This window comes from Camponotus floridanus, unplaced genomic scaffold (assembly GCF_003227725.1).
Source record: "Camponotus floridanus strain SB8 unplaced genomic scaffold, Cflo_v7.5 scaffold15, whole genome shotgun sequence".
Taxonomy (NCBI): Eukaryota; Metazoa; Arthropoda; class Insecta; order Hymenoptera; family Formicidae; genus Camponotus; species Camponotus floridanus.
The window spans coordinates 451,486-472,528 of NW_020229270.1; the positions used below are offsets into that span (position 1 = coordinate 451,486).

Below are 21,043 nucleotides of genomic sequence, written 5' to 3' on the forward strand. Positions count from 1 at the left end.
TCATGATAGTGATTTTAGAAATATCTGAGGTAATCTTTTAAATGATAAGAATTTAAATAATATGTAACGTGTCAGGTAAGTTATTATATATAATTACTTTAATTTATATATATATATATATATATATATATATATATATATATATAATATAATTACTTTATTTCATATATTTATATTATTTAAATTATATAATTATAATTTAAATATTACTTTTATATACAATTATGATTTCTTTTTCTAAACATTATTATAATGACGCTTTGAGAATTATTTGAGACATTACAGTTTTTTAAATGAAATTATTTTCTGCGAATCTCAAAATTGACATATCATATGAATATTAAAATTCAACGCTCGATACTAATCAATTACATTTCCTTTCACATACTTTTCTTCGAATCAATTTTGTCGTGTTTTGTGCAACGATTTCTCATCAGGAAAAGCATCGGACTTGACAATGGAACATATATCGTGCAACACATCAAGGATCATTGATGAAAAACCGTGTTGACATCCGAATGAATCGAGCCCGGAGTGAATTAAAATTCCACACGATCGACGGTGATGATATTGTCTCTTTCTCCGGCACATCACACATCTCGTTCGAACGAGGCATTTTTTTTCCCGCTGGGAGTTCATTCGATTTCGTCAATCTTGCTACATGCTGTGAGACACGCCGAGAACAGGGAGAATGCACGCGAGAAATAGCTTCTGGCACACCGATGGATTGGACGTGCCACACCATCGATCTTCCCGTTGGATCTCCAGGAACTCTATTTATCTGTGCGGAGTCTGTCGACACCCGCGAACGAGATTCTCCGCTCCAGGATACCGTTTGTAACTTTCCGCGTTTCCTTTCGATAATTCGATGCAATGACCGTAGATTTCCACCATTGAAAATCTTCCACAATTGGTACGTTCTATCGAGAATTCTGTCGAAATGAATAATTCCAATTTCAATCAAATTATATATTTATATGGAAATGCTCATAGCTTTTAATCCTTAACATACGGAATCTTAGTCTAAAGTTTGAACTTTAACCTTCTGAACACAAATAAAAATAATTAAAGAATAAAATATTAATTTAATTTTGCAATATTTTTTCTATTTTTTTTTCATATTTCTAATTATAGCTTGGACAAAAAATTAATAAAAGCAATGAGCACTATGTTTACAAATTTATTTAGAATGGAATCTAATAATAAAAAAGAAATAAGAATTCTCTGAGAGATTTTCTCATTACCAATTAAAAATTAACGAAGCTGTTAATTAACTGCAGCAACTCTCTTTTATATGTAACATGCAATTAATCTAAAAGCCAATCTCACTCGTGAAAATTGCGTGTAGCTTTTCAAAGCACAAATGTGAGATATATTTATTCCTCGCTTATATATAAGTTAAAGGCAGAGACTCGTGGTTATGTATAATTCTAATTCATTAATTTTTCTAGAGAAAACCTCGGTACGTGGGACAAACGCTTCGAAGCCAAATGAAGGTAAGACACAGAAAAAAAAAAGAGGATCGGCTATACGATTATATACCCGATGTCTTGAAACTTTAATCAAATATAAGTCTCTTTACCCCCTGGGTGAGATTTCGAAGCGCGCAGTATGGATAACGTTTGTAACTTTTCACATTCACCTTGAGAGGAACGTTCTCACCAATGCGCTTCCAGATTTCTCACCTAACCCATGTGGCCGATTTAACATGCCTTGAGAGAAAAGTATTCAATGCGCACTAGCGTCTTGTTGCTATTCGCGTAACTTGATTCGCATGCATTTTTCACACGCGGCACGTGTTTACGTCAGACCAATGCACGCGTGCACTTGACTTGGGAAATTTCAAAGAGTGAATCTCTTTCACGAAAGTGTTGCAAATCTTTCTTGACAGGAGGAATCCCTTTACATATCCCCGAATTACACTCCAAGTTGTCTCTTTTATATGTCAAAGTTAGGTATTTCTGTTTTAACAAGAAGTCATTATCAGCTGATCATATAATGATATTTTCTCGGCAATTATCGAGACTCGCAAAGACGGAGAATAGGTGATTCAACATTATCCCGCTTTAATTTACAACTATAGACAAACGGGAATCTAACTAGCTCTAAAATGATTGCGTGCCTGTCTATTCTCCACGTATTTTCCTATCAAGTTCTGCGTGTTGCACGCTCGTGTCTAGCATCGTGCATCGGCAGGCATCAGCTCGACGATCTTATAGTATCTTCTTCACGCGAACAAGGCAAGAGGAATAAAAACGAACTTTTTAAGCGGTTAAGACAGAATTTTTAATTTTATTCTGACATTTCGAAAATGATGAAATAAAAAAAATATTTATATTTTTAAAAGCGAAAGAGGAAAAAAGAAAAATTATCAGCATATTTCTTTTATATTATTTATAATTGATAAAGCATTTATATAAATTATTTTCATTAATTAAATACTTGTATGTAAAACAATAATTTATACATCACAATGCCTATAATTATACCTATACTATGCCTATACCTATAACTATAAAATTATTTTTAATCCAGATGACAAAAATTTGGCTCTTTGAATTTTGCAAAACAAGATGTAATTGCAACTAATATATATAAACACATTACAATGGAATCACGATTAATATCTTCGCAGAAATTTTACGTACGAACGAATAATATCAATGATGCCTGGTTCGCTCCTTGAAGTGTTTTAGCAACAGATGCGGAAAATATGCAACTTTACGAGGCGACGGTAACGTCGATCAACGCAGGGAACAAAATTTATGAATCCCTTCGGTTCTTAAAGTATTGATGACAAAGAAGCATATTGCCCGCAAAATGCAATATCGAAGTTTTAAGGTCGGCGCAAGAATAACGGCAGGACGTTACGTCTTCCTGCATAAATAACGAGAAAAAAATAAAACTACAATGTCTACACGATCGGCGAAAATTATTGATCATAGCAAATACGAGGGTAAGATTCGATTGATGCAAAAAATATCCGAATGTTAGCGAACGCAACATTGCACAGTTTATAAAATAAAAATTGATCAAGATGATGTATAAAACAAAATAATTTCTGTGTAAAAAATATAATATAATATATAATATAATATAATATAAATATAATATAAAATTTTCATTATCTTTTAATCTATATGTTATCTCACCGAAATTATCTCATCATAAATTACTTGGTAGTTGTACACATATTTACTCTCATTTACTCTATTTACTGAATATATATTTAACTATTTCGTTAACCATTTGCACGAATGTGACAATGCATTTATAATAATTGTGCGCAAATTTTAATGCGATTCGAAATATAATGTGAGGATGATAACTCAATATAGATGTATGTAATCTTCATATTATAAACTAACGCTGAATGTAATTAATCCGATAAAACATAGCTGCCTAAAGCTACATCCATAACAGAAACGAGAACATCCGTTTGTAAATTTGCATCTTGAGCGGTAAAAGGATTAATGCTTTTGATAAAAATGCAATGTTCCTGTTTTAAAAAAAATATAAAATATTGATAAAAGACTTTTTCGCGCAACGTGCGTTATATGCTATCAATTTTAATATGTCGCTAATATGTCGTTCTTCTAACTAAAAAAATTCTTATGCGAGAAAAGATGAAAATCTTTTTCTCCTCACCGAGTTCTAAATCTCAGACATGATTTTATCTTCAAATAATAACGCAAAGATGACGTATAATCATAAATAAAAAATATCTTTCGATTGTAATATAGAGAATTTAAAAAATCCAATGTTTTCGCATTCGCGTGGAAAAAATGCGCTATCGTGCTACATAGCTAAAAAATGCATTGCAGCATATATATATTTACAACATTCCATTTCCACAGAATTTAAATATTTCCCATATTATTCGAGCAATCTGACATTTTGAGTTATGTCCATGCATATCTTTTTATAAAAAGATGTTATAAAAAGTAAAATGTTATAAAGAGATAAAAAAGTAGGGAAAATTAAGTAGTTAATTACATCCTCGATGTATGTTTAATAAAACAAGAGTGTAACAAGGTATAATCGGAATGCCGAGTAACTTCACATTTTGCAGATAGAAATTCTTTTTTTTAATATTTTCACCGACGTACAGTGTCTATGGGAGAGGAATAAAATGCAAGAGCATGAAAAAGATGTCCTAGGCAGAAGAGAACGCTGTTATTGCATCCATAGCGTGTGTAAGTAATGTGAAAGTAACGCACACCACACATCTCTTTCGATGTTATATCGTCGAGAAGAGAACCACTCTCTCGCTTTCTCATGGGAGCTGCTGGACGCAGCAAGATAGCGCGTTGGTGTCGGCGTTATAAATCGCCGCGATTTCATCCCGCTCGTGTTGTATATGCCCAAGCATCTAACTATGGTCGTCGTGTACTCACCTACGTACCTAGCCATGTGTTAGTCACGTTTTCGGGTCCCGTTTCTCAACTAGGGAGAACGAAATCTGGAATTATTAAAGAGTGACGATAAAGTGCGGACCGATGTGACCTAATTAAATGCACCACGAGTTTACCAGGCTACACACTGCGAAAGGGAGAGATTTATAAATGCAGATTTCTCGATCGCGAAACTAAAAATTAATCATAGATCTCTGTGAAATATCCACAAATATCCGAATCTTCGCGGTAGAAATCTCACTCAATCGACTCGATACTTATTATGCTTCATTATTCGAACTAATATTGCGGTATCACGTATCTTTAATTTGAATTAAAAAGGAAAATATGAATATTGGAAAGATAAGAAAGATTAAATTATGACAAGATTAAATCATCACATTATGATGATTAATTCGATTTATCCGAATCTTTTTCGAAGATATAATGATCTTGAATCTACGATGCGTTTCATATAACTTACGTTTGTATCACTGAAATTTAAGAGATACAAATTTTATATAAACGTAATAAAATTGAACATCTACTTCGTAAATTTTGAAATTTTATTCTTTTTTTTGAATCAATTTTATAACGAACGGATATAAAAGTCACATGATACAACTGTGTACAACGTATTTTACACGAGACTAACTCTGTGAGACATCTCATTCAGCCTTATTCACAGTGAAATAACTCTATAAATAAGATCGCCCCTCTAAGCAACGTCGACTGACGATATATCACGTGTACTCGCGGTCAGTGGGCTCTGATTAATAGCAACTGACATAGAGGGTGGATGTGTCTTGCAGATGATATCACGCCCGATACCTTCCGAAGGGGTTGTCATGAAATGCCATCGATATCTCATCGGCACATGTACGCGTTACGCAACGTCGTTACACCTGACGTATACATCTGTAATCGATAATTCTCGATTATCCGGACGATATACGTAACAATGAACGATCAATTTTATATCTCATATGCTTCTATGTTTTTCAAGTAGCAAACGTGAGATTTACATCTTTTTTGTTTAAAGAAAATGCGATCTCTTTACTTTATGTAAGATAATTGCAATTTTGATCATTACTTAATGATCAAAATTATACTATACTATTTTATAAAACATATTAATGTCAAATTTATCTTTTAAACATATTCAGTATTTTTCATAGCTGAGCGATCTGGTACGCACGACTCATCAATCACATCAAAAATGAGTAGGTACTCTATTGATTGATGTTCTGTCCATGTACGAAAACGTATTTATGCAATACCCATGAAATACAACATTTGTTTATGTTCATTTATTCATTGTTTATGTTCATTTGTCGACAAACGACAGAACGCAAGTGTTATATCTATCTGAAACATTTAAATCCAGATTTAATTTATTCATTTCATCAAAATTTGCAGCAAAATTATGTAGTAAAATATTATTCATAATTTTCAACGTAAAATAAAATTGGTTAATTTATTATAATAATATATTATACAATATTAATTCAGAAACGTATCCATTCTTAAACAAAGCATATAGACTTATTATCGCAATACAATTACATATTGTTTATCGAAAATTAATTAATCTCATCAATTGTAATAGTATAACAAATTATTTTCCAATATTTATTGCGATCGCATTTCGAATAGGAATTCGATAATATACAAAATGTATTATAATTTTACTGCTCGAGGGCCATCCAGTGAATGATAACGCCGTGCATATAAACAATAATGTTATATATATGTTATCAAAACCAAATACAGTTAATTTATAGCCAAAATTTTTTATGTATTAATATAAATACATATACGGGAAATATATATAGTGTGTCTATTGAATTGTACATTAATTATTACATTTATTTATCAGGGATTTGTTCCGATCGCATTTTGAAAAAAATTCTCATTCGCATATTTCTCGCTTTAATCGTCGCTTGAGTAATAATAAGACGATCATCTTAACAATGTGTCAACAAAAATAATAGTCAAATATCGTATAATTAATTTATTAACTAAATATTTTTTACGTCTCCTTATTTCAAATTAATTTCTATGGTTGAGTTAATGTCACATATAAAGTTTAATTTATATTTAAAAATATAATTTATTTTCGCGTGTTTCATCAAAAAATGATTGTGATGTAAATTAATTCAATATTATCATACTTCTCCTTTTAAATTTAGGATATTTTAATTGCAAATTTATTAAATAATATATAATATAAGGAAATATATAACGTTCATGTAAAATTTTTTTATCACTTTTGTATAATTCATTTTTTTTATTGTTATATTAATTATAGATATTTAATAATTTTAATAAGCACATAATAAAATAGTTGTCACAATAATTGGACATTATTTTGAAGACTAACTATTATAACAAATTAAACTAATTAAACTAGTTATTTATTAGACAGCTCTTTGCAATAAATTATCAAACAGTAAATAGTGCAATGTTTTGCTCTGTTGTTATTCCGGACACAAAATGAATTTTATATATTGCTACGTGTCGGAAAATACCCAGTTCGATAACAAGGAAACGCTATATTCTGTCCGAGCACTTACAATGCTTCCTTCTTTGTCTCGTTCCTCGCGATCTTATATTTGCACAACAATGCCGGATATAATTTTGCGAGTACGTTTTTCCACGATGTTGACTTGATTATGGCTAATAAATGATTCGGAGAATCTGCAAACTTCAACATGATAAAAATAATAATGTCGTAAGGATCAATTTGTCTATACTTTGTTGCAGTTTTAAAAATTACAATTTTTTTATTTTTTTTCAAATTTTTTTTAAAGCAAACTCTTTAACATATATTGCATCAATGATTGTCTATTGATATTTCGATTGTAAGCCGTTTATCAATTGCCATATGTATTGGTTATAACCGCATCCGGGGACATTATTACATTCGCTTTCCAATTAAAGTGTCACGTCGTTAAGAGAAATTTATACGCTCGTGAGTCAACAATGGATGAAAAAGAGCCCACTGATATTCGCTGCAATATTTTACGCCTGTGCATTCGGCCTTGATAAACAGCAATACGGAATGTGTGAACCTGATTGGAAAAAAAAATTAACACATACAGACACATACGTAAACAGAGATTTGAAGAACACGCACCGTCGAAATGGAATCAGACCAAGCTCACCGCCAAAGCGGTTTCGTAACATATGGTAATGGATTTAAACCGGCGCACATATGTACGAATATTCGCAAAAAAACAAAGATATGTGAAATAATTGGATGCAAGCCAATGAAAAATTTGAAAAAAAAAATGAAAATTATCGTACTAATGAGAAAATTGAAGCACATTATAAAGATTTAAACCAGCGCACATGTATACAAATATTCGTAAAAAAACAAAAGGACAGAGATAGATGAAATAATAAAACTATAAAATAATTTAATATTAGAAAACTTATTTTCATTTATAAATTTACAATTTATTACTTTTATTAGACATAATACTTATGAATAAATGATTAATATTCAACAAATCATAAAAATATTGGAATATTATATTTCATTTTTGATCATGAATAATAGGCTCTTCTATAAGAATAATTATTCACTTAGAATTAGGTTTACCTAATTCCTTAATTCTTAATGATCAAACCTTTAATACCTTAATAAATAATTGGAATTTTACATAGATTACAATAAACCAAATTTTCATGGAAGATTGAAGCCTAATTGGAGTCCAGGGAAACAGGGGCGCATACTTTTCCTCCCCGCTCTCAATTTTGCGCGATTCGTTGACTGCTTATAAATTGCGAGCGATATTTCATAATTTCTGACAGAGATCGTAAATATTCGCCGCTGTCGCCTCACGATCGTTATTCACCATGGAGTATTACATTACGCGTCGAGCATTCGATCGTGGCTATTCCGATTACGGTCTCGTGATTGGAGCTATTGTCGTGCTAAATTATGAAACCGATACGCAAAAAGCCAAGTCGAGTACGAAAAATGTCATATCCGATGCTAACAAGCCTGTCATCGGATCGCAGCACGTTTCGTTTTACCTTTCAGTAAAATGAATAACTCGTGTTTTTTTTTCCGTGGTGATTCTCATCATTAAGACATCAATATCAATTTATTCTCTAAAATTGTCAAATTAATTAATTTACACAAAAAATATAATATAATCTATTTTCTTACAAATTCACAAATTTAATACCACGCCCCTTCCATCGATCATCAATTTGATTTTTTTAACAGGGCTTTCTTTAAATAAACTATAATAGATTTATGGAGTATTTTCGTCATGCGACGATGAAATGAAAGTTGTAGAATCCGGAGCATCCCTATTTCGGACACTTGGCTAGTAAATCAAAGACAAGTGAGGAAACGAGTCCGTACTCAGTCAAAGGGATCTTATACCGTATACCAAGTGACACGTGGCTTAAACGCGTATCCACCGATTCCCGTATTCTCCATGTATCAATGTCAACGTTTACCTTCGAAACAAGCCGTCGTGAAATATGATATCGTCACACAGGGTAATCCAATTTCCGTTAGCAACGCGTATACACATGAGATATCCTCCTGTCCGAGCTTAGACGACGAGCTATCCGATTTAGGATTTGCCTCCGCCCGCTGCGAAGAATCTGCGAAGGAACGCGCCCGATTCCAGACCCAAGTTAGATTGAACCCCGGGAATATCGAGGTCGGAAATCGTTTCGGGATCGCGGCGGACCCTTGCGGATCGCAAAACTTCCCCCCTGGCTCGTCAGCGGTACATCGCTGGACTGGTTACTGAGCTGGAACACGTGAACCGGGTCAACTCCCATTTCGAATGAGCCGTAAAATCGAGCAAGCTGAAAATTCTCTCCGCAAAGCGAGCCATCATCCGCAAAGGAGAACGATTCGAGCAATTCGAATTCCTCTCGAAAGCTCGATTAACACTAATTTGACAATCAAACCGCTCATACATGCCGCATTCTTATTGCTGCAGAAATTAGACGCATCGATTGTTTGATGAAGTACAATTCCTGAAATGTTATATATATTTTCGACCCTCTATTTATATATTTAGATTGAAAGAAAATTGTCGTACATGATATGTAGAAAATCAGCTCTTTCTCTATATCAGAGAATTTATGTCTCGAACTTGTAAATCTCTTCCTGATAAATGGAATAAAATTTCTCAGCCTGTGTACTTTGAGTCACGCTGAATGCGATGTAATTTATTCAAGCTAAATTTGCAGCAATTCCAACTACGATAAAGGAAAGTTAAACCCTACCGTTTCCCGCGAAGAAATTAGAAAGAAAAGCGGAACTCCCAGCAAAACTTGTTGGTGACTTTACGGGCAAAGTTTTGTCCTTTCTCTAGTACACACCGGTCAAATAAAAATAAATGCTCAACGAGGCGCATCTAAACGATAATTATAACATCTGCATCATAAACGATTCATGAGCAACGCTTTATATTTCCGCTACACATCGACTCATCTCGAGCCACTCGAGCCGAGGCAAAAGAAGCTACGTTAAACGATGTAAAAGTTTCGTGGTTTTTAGTGAAAAGATTCATTTTAATTTGTCTTATATTTCCAGGATAACAACTTCCTCAATGACCGCTAATAAGCTGGAAAATTTAATTGAAAGCATCAACAATTTATTGAGACTATCGAGCCATCTAAATGCTTCTTTCGCAAGAGAACTCGGTACAAATAATAGAGTATATTTATCGCGGAAGACCGTCCCTTCCATCGATACCAGTGCTGAAATAAATCAGAGACTAAAAATAAATCTGAGATTGCCAATAAGAATTCTTTTTTACTATTTTGAAAACTGTTCTCGATATGCGAAGTGCAAAATTCTTTTCTTTTTATTCTTTTATTAAATAGTTCGTTTTATTAAATATTAAATTAAATTATAAAGGACAAAGTTACTTTTTTGTTTTTTTTTGCTTTTTTGTTTTTCTTGTTTTTTTTTGTCCGGTCAGTTAAGACAAGACTGTGGAGTGTCTCTTTTGTAAAACCTCACCCAAGATAAACTACCGTTGCCGAATTTCGGAATATGTTGCAGAGATTCAAAAATCTACCACTTTGGATGGCTGTAGCTGAAAATCTCGAATTTTTAGAGCTTCATGCCCATGGACACTTTTAATCTACATGATGTTGAGAACTATCTTTTTGCAAAGTTTCGAAATATTTGACCGAAAGCCATTTTCCATAAAAATTCTGCGGGATTCTTTAATTTAATTTATTTTTAATTAATTAAGTTTAATTTATTATTAATAATTAATTTGATTTATTATTAATAATTAATTTAATTTATTATTAATTAATTAATTTGTTAAATAGTTTGTTTTATTAAATATTAAATTAAATTATAAAATATTAAACTATAAATTATTAAATTAAATTATTAAATATTAAATTAGAAATTATTAAATTAAATTATTAAATATTAAATATTCTTTTAAATAATTCAACATTTTCTCTGAAAGGACGTAAAGGATTATTAGAGCTGCACTTTTAGCTTTCATATGCGATTTATCTCAACTCTCTTCTGAAGTATCGACGAACTAAAATGCGCAACGAGGCACTTCCGCGTGCCTCACGTGACTGAGCGTAGTAGCCACAGCGTCTTATTCCTCCCCCGCGCGGCCGCTCATTCATTAATCGAGCACGCGCGCTAGAGGTCTTGACATTCGTGAGATACAGGGACAATTTCTCAACATGTGATGATAGGGATATGTATGCATATCCCGTTTATATGTCATACATCTATGTAAGAAGAGCGAGGACGCGTCCCAGGAGGCGCATTTACGAGCTGGATAACATTTTACAGCGAGCCGAACGGTGAACGTCGAAGCGCGATACTTTATCGGAAAATCCGTTACGTAAAATAAAAGCACTCCGAGGCTCTGCGACGCGTAGCCTTCGGCTGATGTAGCGAGAGATCGAAATACGAGGCGGACGACGCGGTCCCCGTAAAAATAATGCCGCCGATTCGCCAATAAATCCTAGAAGAAATACCGTAAAAGTGAAAATGCGAAAAGATATTTGTTACAGGGATTCATTAGGATCGCAGAAAGATTTAGCATACAGGCTGTGTTCTATTAAATCGTTAATATTAGAACGTATCCGGTACATTCTATAACATGCACATTTCGTGATTTCACACGTCTCGTATTTTTCGCTACAATAACACTTGCCAAAGTTACAACGTGGGTGCGAAGGATCGAGTCACGACGCGGATAAGAATCGCGGAGAATCACGGACGACGCGACGTTCGTGCGAGTAAGCTTTGGAAATCCTGATTTATCGTGTCTTCTCGATCACTAGCAGTATCATTCTCGATATCCTAGAGGGAGGCTGCATAATGACATCACTAGGAATAATAACGTCACTACGGGATTCGGCTCACGTCCTCGAAATTTTATGTATCGCGGTAACGGATGGGATGTATGTATGTGTGGATCATATAAGCTTTGGGACGCGTCCAAAAGTCGAATTACGACACATCGTTTACACAATCTGAAACTGAAACGAACGCAGCGTTAAAAAACGATTATTGCTATGCTTTGGAGTAATACAGAAATTCAATTAAAATCAAGGGAGTCGTAAATTTCTTTGAAAATAAGTTAAATCTTCTTACATCCTTTTTATTTTCAATATTTTATGGTTTCAATTGGCATACACATAGAATATGCTGAATCAAAATTAATCAATTATTTTTTATTTTTAAATTATTTATTATTTTTTAAATTATTTATTATTTTTTAAACACATATAAGGACTTGCAAATTTTAAATTAACAGAATTTAAAGTCATATAATGAAAAAAATAATTATAAAATAATTTTCTATTAAAAGATAAATATGAAAAATAAATATGAATAAAAATGCGATGATTCTTCCCATATTTTTCCTAGATATTTGACAGAGTTTTTATTTTTTCCGTGCATCTTTTTAATCATTTTGCAATTGCTCTTGTATAACAGTTTTTCTCCGATAGAGATATTCTTAAACATAGATTATACAATTGCATTTATTTTATCACTCATCATAATAATAAATCACATTTTTCAATTTATAAAATTTTTAGATAACTCGAAATGTTAGTATAAACATAATTATATGCATAAAACAATAGATAAAATTTGATAGAAAATAGAATGATAGATAGCGTCAGAATATAATGAGGATTTGAAATGCATCGATATCCAATAAAATAACGATGCCTTGATTCTATTATCGACTTCGTGAAGGCTGACAATATATTTCCTTACCTACTTTAACTGTAACTCTGACAATATATTAACATACAAATCTATATTTATTGTTGAAATCATTGCACATGTAAAGCATATTGTTGTTTACTCGTTATTATTGATTAAAGTTGTCATTGATTAATGACACTACATCTATTCATGTATTGCAATCTTTATTCCTCCACATTATGTAAATAAATAATTATTATACAAAGCGATAAACATGAAATATTCAAAATTGAATATATTACTATTTTATTATAATATATTATATCAATTAATTACATACATATATATATATTTTACTACCATTTTTATTAATGCAAATATCAATGCATAAGTGCTTAATTATTCATATTATACAATAAGTATAATTAATAAATCAAGTGTACTTTTCTGATTAGAGAATATTAATCCATAAATTTTACATCTTCCATCAAGTAAGAAAAAATGAAAGCCAAAAAGAGACTAAACTTTACAGAGAATTTTAAAAAGATAATAATTTCTTGTAGACTGCTAATTACTGTAATATATGCTAATAGTTACAGTATGTTTTTGTACCAACGTTCTGCTTCTGCTTATCAGAAAGTTGGCGCACGTGGACAAAAACGAAAATATTAACTAATCATAAATAGGCATGAAGATTCTTAGAGAAAAACAAGATAATGTATGATAATTTTTATTCGTCTAAATAAATTTAAAATTTATCTCTTGATATTTTTTTTATTTAGAAACGCAAGATGTAGAGAGAAATACATTACATTAAATTTACATTAGATTTAAATACATTACATTCAAAATATATATGTCTTGTGAAATATACTGCATTATTATAAAAAATAATGTGCAATATCAATGCAAATGTGGGATTACTAATGAATTAAAGACTTTACTATCTTTACTATCTGACATTTATCTCTCTGTTTATACGTGTGCGTCCAAGTATTGTATTATTTTAAGCGTACTGTTTAATAAGTCGTCTTATATTCTGTCCATTTTGCTATCAGATACATAAACCGTTTTTCACAAATAAGTCGTAAAATAAGTCGTAAAATAAAAATTTTTGCCTATTAGTAATAACTCAACTCTTTAAAGAAAATAACGTATATAAAAGAGAGAAAGAGAAAAGCGAATTACACTTAAAATACACATAATATATAAATAGTAGATTTGTCTATCAATAACATGCAATTGTAAAAAATATATACAAGATATAAATTATACTTAAAATGCACATAATATATAAATAATAGATCTCATACGTTTACAAAGAAACCAAATTTGGAGAAATATTTGGAATATCGGAATTTTTGCATAAAAGACTATATAAAGAGACTATACATATATAAAGATCAATTTGTAAATTGCTTTTTGTCAACCGCAGACTACAACAGTCTGCTTTTGCTGATAATATCCGTTATTGCTATTATTATATTTTATAAGATTTCATGGATTGTGTGCTCTTTATACCATGAAAAAAATCAACCATATTCCCGGAACTGTTGATCATTCCTTTTTTGAAATATTATATATGAAGACCTTAGGAAAAAAATTCTGCTAACATTTTCTATATGTTATTTATATGTATAAATTCACACATGCACATAACATAAACATACGTATATTATGTAAACTATATTAATTGTTAATTTAATTGCTTTCACGCAAAGCATATAAAATTGTTTCTATTGCTTCTATATAAAAATAAAGATGGACTTTACACAATTTGGATAACATCCAGTAGCAGTTTACGCGATTAAAACAGAATTTATAGAGAAATAAGAAATAATTTGAAAACATTATTAAAATGATAATCTATTACATGATGATAATTATAATATATTCTTAATATATGTGTAAGTAATAAATTTTACATATTGGATATATATTATATTATTAGATGATTTGATGCATATGAAATAAAAATTAAGAATTTTATGGAACAACAAAAATCTTAACTCATTCAGACCTGAATTTTTTCTGGTTAGCTAATGTAAAAAATTATTGAATTAATTTTTATTGATGCTAAGATTTTTTTATGATTTATAACTGTTAGAAATTTCCAAGTCCACCGAGAGATCGCAGGGAAACTAATTCTAAAAAATAACTATTTCACATGATTTTAAAGTTTTCTACATAATTGTGTACATAGGATCTGAATGGGTTACTCTACCTTCATCGAATGTATTTAATACACATAAAATGAAATATATATTTCTCAAAATTTGTAAACTAACAAATTATTAAATGTCTGGGTATATTTCACCTGTCTTTCTTAAGTGAATAATTTTTTATAATCAATAGTATAAAAATCAGAATCGTTAAAAACCATCTTCTCGATAAAATGTACACAATATTCTTTTAATTGCGAACTTGCGAAATATCATGTATTATTATGCCCCTGTTGCCATTTGAATTATTATCTTGTTTTTACAAATTTACAGAGCATTCTCCAAAGTAACATACATGTCAAGAAACGGGAAATATGTAACTTTTTAAAACCATAGCTAGATAATGGGCTTCTTACTGCTCTGTAAATAATAGAATAGCACTTTGAAGATATATTTTACAAAGAAATTGTCAACTTTACTTCTCTTACTGGTTATAGCTAGTAGTATAAAATAAAATAGTGTAAAAAATAAAATATAAACTAAAAGAGCGGCCTTTTTGTAATACATAAGTATAATACATCGCATATTTCATTTGAACAACGATATAAACATAGAAGAATATTTTTGCTTACATTTCATTTTAATATATTGGAAAAATTCGCTGCCATCAGGTCCGAAAAAACGGAAATTGTATAATAAAATGCAGCGGAAAAAAGAACAGAAAATTCGACGAATGTTATTGATATTATTCTATTTATGCAAGAGAGACTTTGAATGTTATGTACGGTAAGAATATACAACGAAGAAAAGAAGAGAAAGAAAGTAATCGTGTAAGTCTAAAATAGCCTATAAATAAACAATTTCAACGGTAGAAAATTATTATTTCATGCTAACATAATAATTTTAAAAACAAAGAAAATCGAATAATGAATGTTACAAGTTTACAAAACTTTGTTAACTTAAAAAGTTCATTGCTTTCAAGTAGGCATATATTATAGAAATTGCATAATTAATAATTATCCTCTGATTTTTTATAATTATATATTTTTTCCTTATTATTATTATATTATTTTATTTTTAAGCGCTTAGGTATATGTAACAAATTAAACATTTTTTATTTAGGATTCTGATATTTCGTCCAATCGGAGAAATATCTCTTACTATTCTTGCATTATTTATTTAATTAAATTTTTAATCATGCAATATCTAAATAAAATCATACAAAAGTAAATAATCTTATTGATAATAACGGATGAATAAAATATAATAAAAACTTATAATTTTATTATTTTTACTGGGTATTCTTTTAACTTGGATGTAAAAATTAACAAAAAATATATTTCAGATTTGTTAAATCATATTCGTTGCACATATGGATCAATCATGGTTATCGATATATGATTTATTTCCCAGGGAAGAGAAGTTAAAGCGGCAATTAACAGTATGAATAGCTAGTATGTACAGATAAGGTAAGAACTTCAATTTTCAAGTGTTTCAATTAGGTCAATATAAAGAAATCACTATAAATGTCATCTATACTGGAGATTTAGTATTTTTAAATCTATTTTTAAGTCTCGTTCTTTATATGTGAGATATAAATTCTCATTGTATTTGTATATATTTATATGTATTTGTATGTATTTGTATATATTCTATATTAGTATATTATTCTATTACTGTATTCTATTACTATATTGTTAATATATAACTGGTAACATTAAATATATTGCTACGTTAAGTAATTTAATATTTATTAGTTGGTTTATTTAGTCAAATGCTTATCTTTCTCAGCTTATCTTCTCAGTATATAATCTGTTTATTATCATTTATTTACGACTACAGAAAGAAGTTATTGTTAATAATTTCATAAAAATTATCATAATAATTCATAATAATTATCGTAGCCATAATACATATAGAGAGAAATAATACTTATACGGAGTATTCGGCAATAGAGGGGTTCAAATTTACGGGATAATTCTTTATGATAAAATAAAACGAAAATCAAGTACGAACATTTTTGGCACCTCAAGCATGTTAATTCGGCATCTCGGTCGTGCGTTAGTTATGTCGATAGAATCATTATCAAAATACACCGTGACACATAAGTAGAATCTTATCTCACACAGAAGCTTATCTCGTAACAGCTGATGTAAAATCAGTAATATTTTTCTTTATACAACCTTTTATTCAAATTTTCAAACATTTATAACTAAAAAACCTCTACTAAAATGTTTTTATTCTTGATGTTTATCTTATTTTATTTTAATTATTTTGCAGTAAAAAATTCTTTTGTTTGAGAATTTATTTTTTTTATCTGTTGATATAATATAATTCTTGATTTTAAATGATAATATATAATAACAGGGTTATGACACAACAGCTTTCTATCAATTGGCCACTTTTTTGTATAGGTAATGATCTCAAATATCAAGAAAAGATCCATAAAGAACTAAAGAAGATTTTCAAAGATTCGCAAAAACTACCCAGTGTAAAGGAGCTCTCGCAATTAAAGTATCTCGAAAGAGTTATAAAAGAATTGCGCAGATTATATCCTTGCATATCCTCAATTGAAGAAAAATGTCGGAAGAAAATGGGTAAGATCTTTTAAATTTTAATAATGCTATAAATCTTTGAAAATAAACAAAAAATTCAATGTGAAATGCAAATGTTAGTTAACATTTATTCTTGGAAGATTGAAACTTAAAGAATATATAGTGTAATATATATATTAGTAATTTGTTTGACATCAAAATATCTTTATGTTTTGCTTACGTTAAAATAATTGATAAAAGAAATATAAATAAATGTTTTACACAATAAATATCTACTTTTCAAATTATAAACTATTTGTACTTTCAAAGTATTCGAAATAAAAGAAACCGATACAATGTAAAAACGAATTATGATTATATATAGCAATCTATCTTCGAAAAATATATTTAGACTACACTATTAATCGAAGAATAAAAAGTTTTTAAATTTAAATGTAAAGAAAATATAAATTTTGATTATCAACTCTCTTCAAGAGACATTTAAAGTTTCTTTCTTCAGCTATATAATATTTTCTTTGATTCCGTCATTTGCAGAATTAAAATATAATTTTTCCGTTAAACTTTGCACATTTTCTCTTATTTCAGACAATTATATAATTTTGGAAGGTACTTCAGTCACAACACGAATCCTGTTGACACCGAGATCCAGAAGTCTAATCGGATTCACTAAAGTTTGATCCAGATCGTTTTCTACCTGAGAATCTAGAGCAGATATATCTATATGCTTACATATCGTTCGGTGCTGGACCAAGAAACTATATAGGACAGAAATTCATTATAATCAAAGAAAAAACCATATTAGAAACCATACTTAGAAGTGGAGAATGAAAAGTATGAAAACGCATGAGGAAACGACCATGCACAAGTCTAACGTTTTGTGACCAAGTTAGAAATCTATATATCTTCATCTATTAAATCCGGAAAAGTAAAGAGCTATGTTTAATGTGTAAAATCATATGTTTAATACTGTAATAAAAATATATGATTTATTATAATTAATGAAACTTTTTATAAACAAGAAATAAGAATTTATATACAAAAATTTTATAAGCAAAAAACCTATTTCTATAGGCTTATTATATCACAAGACAGCTATTTATTATATATATTTAGTTATTATATATATATATATATATATATATATATATATTATAGTATCGCTGATCTATAAATTGCCTCAAACGGTCAATATGTGTAATAATACACTAGAATAAATTTATCATTAAGTGTCTAATTTAGATAGATGTCGTTAAATAATAATAAGTCGTAAAATAATGAAATGTTTAGAACCAAAACAAAGATCAAGGCAATAAAAGAAGATAACATACGATAGCCGGACAAGCGAAACAGAATTGATTTTTTGATCAGTCAAGAATACACAGTGTGTCGTTGCATTTGCGTGTGCACAAAACAACATGTAATTTCATATGTTAAAAACAAGCTATCGTAAATCGTACTCGGTTTTGTAGAAAAAACATGTGATTTATCTCTCAAGTTTAATTTTCAAGTGTTTACGTTAACATTCAAAAATATTAAAAAGATAAAGAAAGAAAAGAATATAGAGAAATTATTTTTGAGTGCAACTTTTGGATAGTTTGTGAAGTAAGATAAATAAGAATGCTTTATCTACGAAAAACGCTTTATCAACGAAAATAATGCGATTATGTCGGAAGAGAATTTTATAGTGACAAAAAATTTTTTTTGTTCAGCACATTATATAATTCTAATAAAGGAAAAGAAGATTTAAATCCATCAAAAAAATTATCATTAATAATGATTAATTCTCGGATAATAATTGTTTATATTTTAAAAAAACATTTATTTAATATGTATAAAATCAATAATGTTTTTTGCAACATTTTCAAATTGTTTAAAACATTTAAAATTATTTTTAATTAACATTTAAAATTGTTTTTTGTTTCGAAATCGTTTTACCTTAAGAATATGTTAATGACTCATTCTCTTAAATAAAATATAAAATGGATGGACAAATATTACCTATAATTTATCTTTTATACATGTAATTCTATGGAAATTATGATCAATTAAAAAAGATTTGTAGAATTATAAAAATGTTTGGTGAATTATTTAGCTTTTGATTTTTCATAAATAAAATACGAAAAGTCACAAGAGTGTTCGAAGTCGACTTTTTTATTCTAAAATTATGCACGAGTTTTTGTACAACAATAAACCGGTTTATCGTACAAAAACTCGTGCATAATTTTAGATCGAATTACTTTGAATTCTTTATTCGTTGTTAAAATAGTAAAATAAATGTATCAGTTCTTTTAGATAGTGGAAGTAATCGTTTTGACGTCATTTTGGTATAATTTGACATTAAAACTTATACTGTTGCTACGTAAGTCGTCCTTCAAAAATAAATTCTATTTAACTCTAATTTAATGTTATGCGTAATTTAATAATTTAACTAATAATTTATAAAATTATTTTTATTTTAGTAAAGATTTATAAATATTTTCTCTTTCTTGCTCTCTTTACATTTTTTTATTAATAAGATTTATTGAAAATCTCTTTTATTGTATTACATATATGAAATGTATCGTAATCTTACTGCTCGAGAGTCAACCAGTAAATGATAAGATTATGCATAAATAATAATGCTTTATGTATTATGTTACATTTAGACCGAGAAAGGATATATCAAGGAAAAAGCGTAACAATTGTATAATCCTGAAGTCACATAATAAAAGGTGACTCAAGTCAAACGAATTCTAAGGCTTGAAAAATAAATAAATTACTTTTTTTCGCTATTTCGAATCGCTGTTTCGAAAGTTCATTTGATGATCCTGTTTTGGTAAAAGAATCTCTTTTACACAGAACGAGACCAAGTACGATCTACAGCGGGAATGAGAGCTAATTAATAAATGTGAATAAAAATATATTTTCAAATTTATTCGTTAATTTTATACATTAAATTGAAATTAAATTTTAATTTATATTTAATAATACTAAAACGATGCAACTATGTTGTATTAGAAATTAGAACAAAATTAGAACAGGAAATCAGAGCAAAATAGGGACAGAATTAATCTTATTATTCTTATATATCTTATATATATTTTGTCGTTATCTTTATGTTCTATCTCGTAATTACATAAATCTTGGAGTCAATAAAAAATAAAAATATGTACATATATATGTTTAATATTAAACAGATGTGTGAATGAGGAAGAAGAATATATTATTTCTATGGAGAGAATTATAAGAGTTATTCTACGAAATATAGATAGAAATGACTGAACCGAGGAGATTTTCATTTAGAAATTTCTGAAATTCTTCTAAGATTCTCCCTATGAAAAAGTCTTCAAAGAATACGGTTAATGAGTAGGAAATTGATTAAGGTATATGTTTAAGTCTGGGCAGATGAGGTTAATTCCAGAATAATTCAGAGGAGAAATATTCTCGGAGGAGAAAAAGGGAGAGAATTATATAGTAAAACTTTTGAAGAAGGAAGGTCAGATTCAGTGTCATATACAGAAGAGTAACTTGGAAAGAAAAAGGAAGGAGAATTCGGAGATTAATTATAATCGCTAATATTATTTATTTTAGACAGTGGCTAAGATTGAGTCAGCTTAAATCTATCCCACTCGAAGAATTGGACGCTGTCCAAATCAAGAGGCTTCAGATTCGGTGATTCTAGTGGTAGCAGATCCTCTTTGCATGATTTTTTTTTTAGTGGAAAAGGTCCATTAAAAATCAAACTGGATTTAAAAATTCAAA

At 29.5% G+C, this 21,043-nt stretch overlaps 1 protein-coding gene across 1 annotated transcript; it reads left to right on the plus strand.

The window, feature by feature from the left end:
• The first annotated feature begins 1,420 nt into the window (after nucleotides 1–1,420).
• LOC112637265 (cytochrome P450 4C1-like) lies at nucleotides 1,421–18,240 on the plus strand. The gene is made up of 3 exons (XM_025406565.1): nucleotides 1,421–1,496; nucleotides 17,162–17,344; nucleotides 17,888–18,240. Exons 1-3 carry the CDS (start codon nucleotides 1,421–1,423, stop codon nucleotides 17,977–17,979), a joined length of 351 nt encoding a protein of 116 aa, XP_025262350.1. The 3' UTR covers nucleotides 17,980–18,240.
• Nucleotides 18,241–21,043: the final 2,803 nt, after the last annotated feature.

What these genes read in the sequence shown, in the direction of transcription:
- LOC112637265 (XM_025406565.1), top strand. Translation starts at nt 1,421, where the DNA reads ATGTATAATTCTAATTCATTAATTTTTCTAGAGAAAACCTCGGTACGT. An exon ending in CGCTTCGAAGCCAAATGAAG is followed by an intron (nt 1,497 to 17,161) that starts GTAAGACACAGA and finishes TTTTTTGTATAG; the next exon opens with GTAATGATCTCAAATATCAA. An exon ending in AAAATGTCGGAAGAAAATGG is followed by an intron (nt 17,345 to 17,887) that starts GTAAGATCTTTT and finishes CTCTTATTTCAG; the next exon opens with ACAATTATATAATTTTGGAA.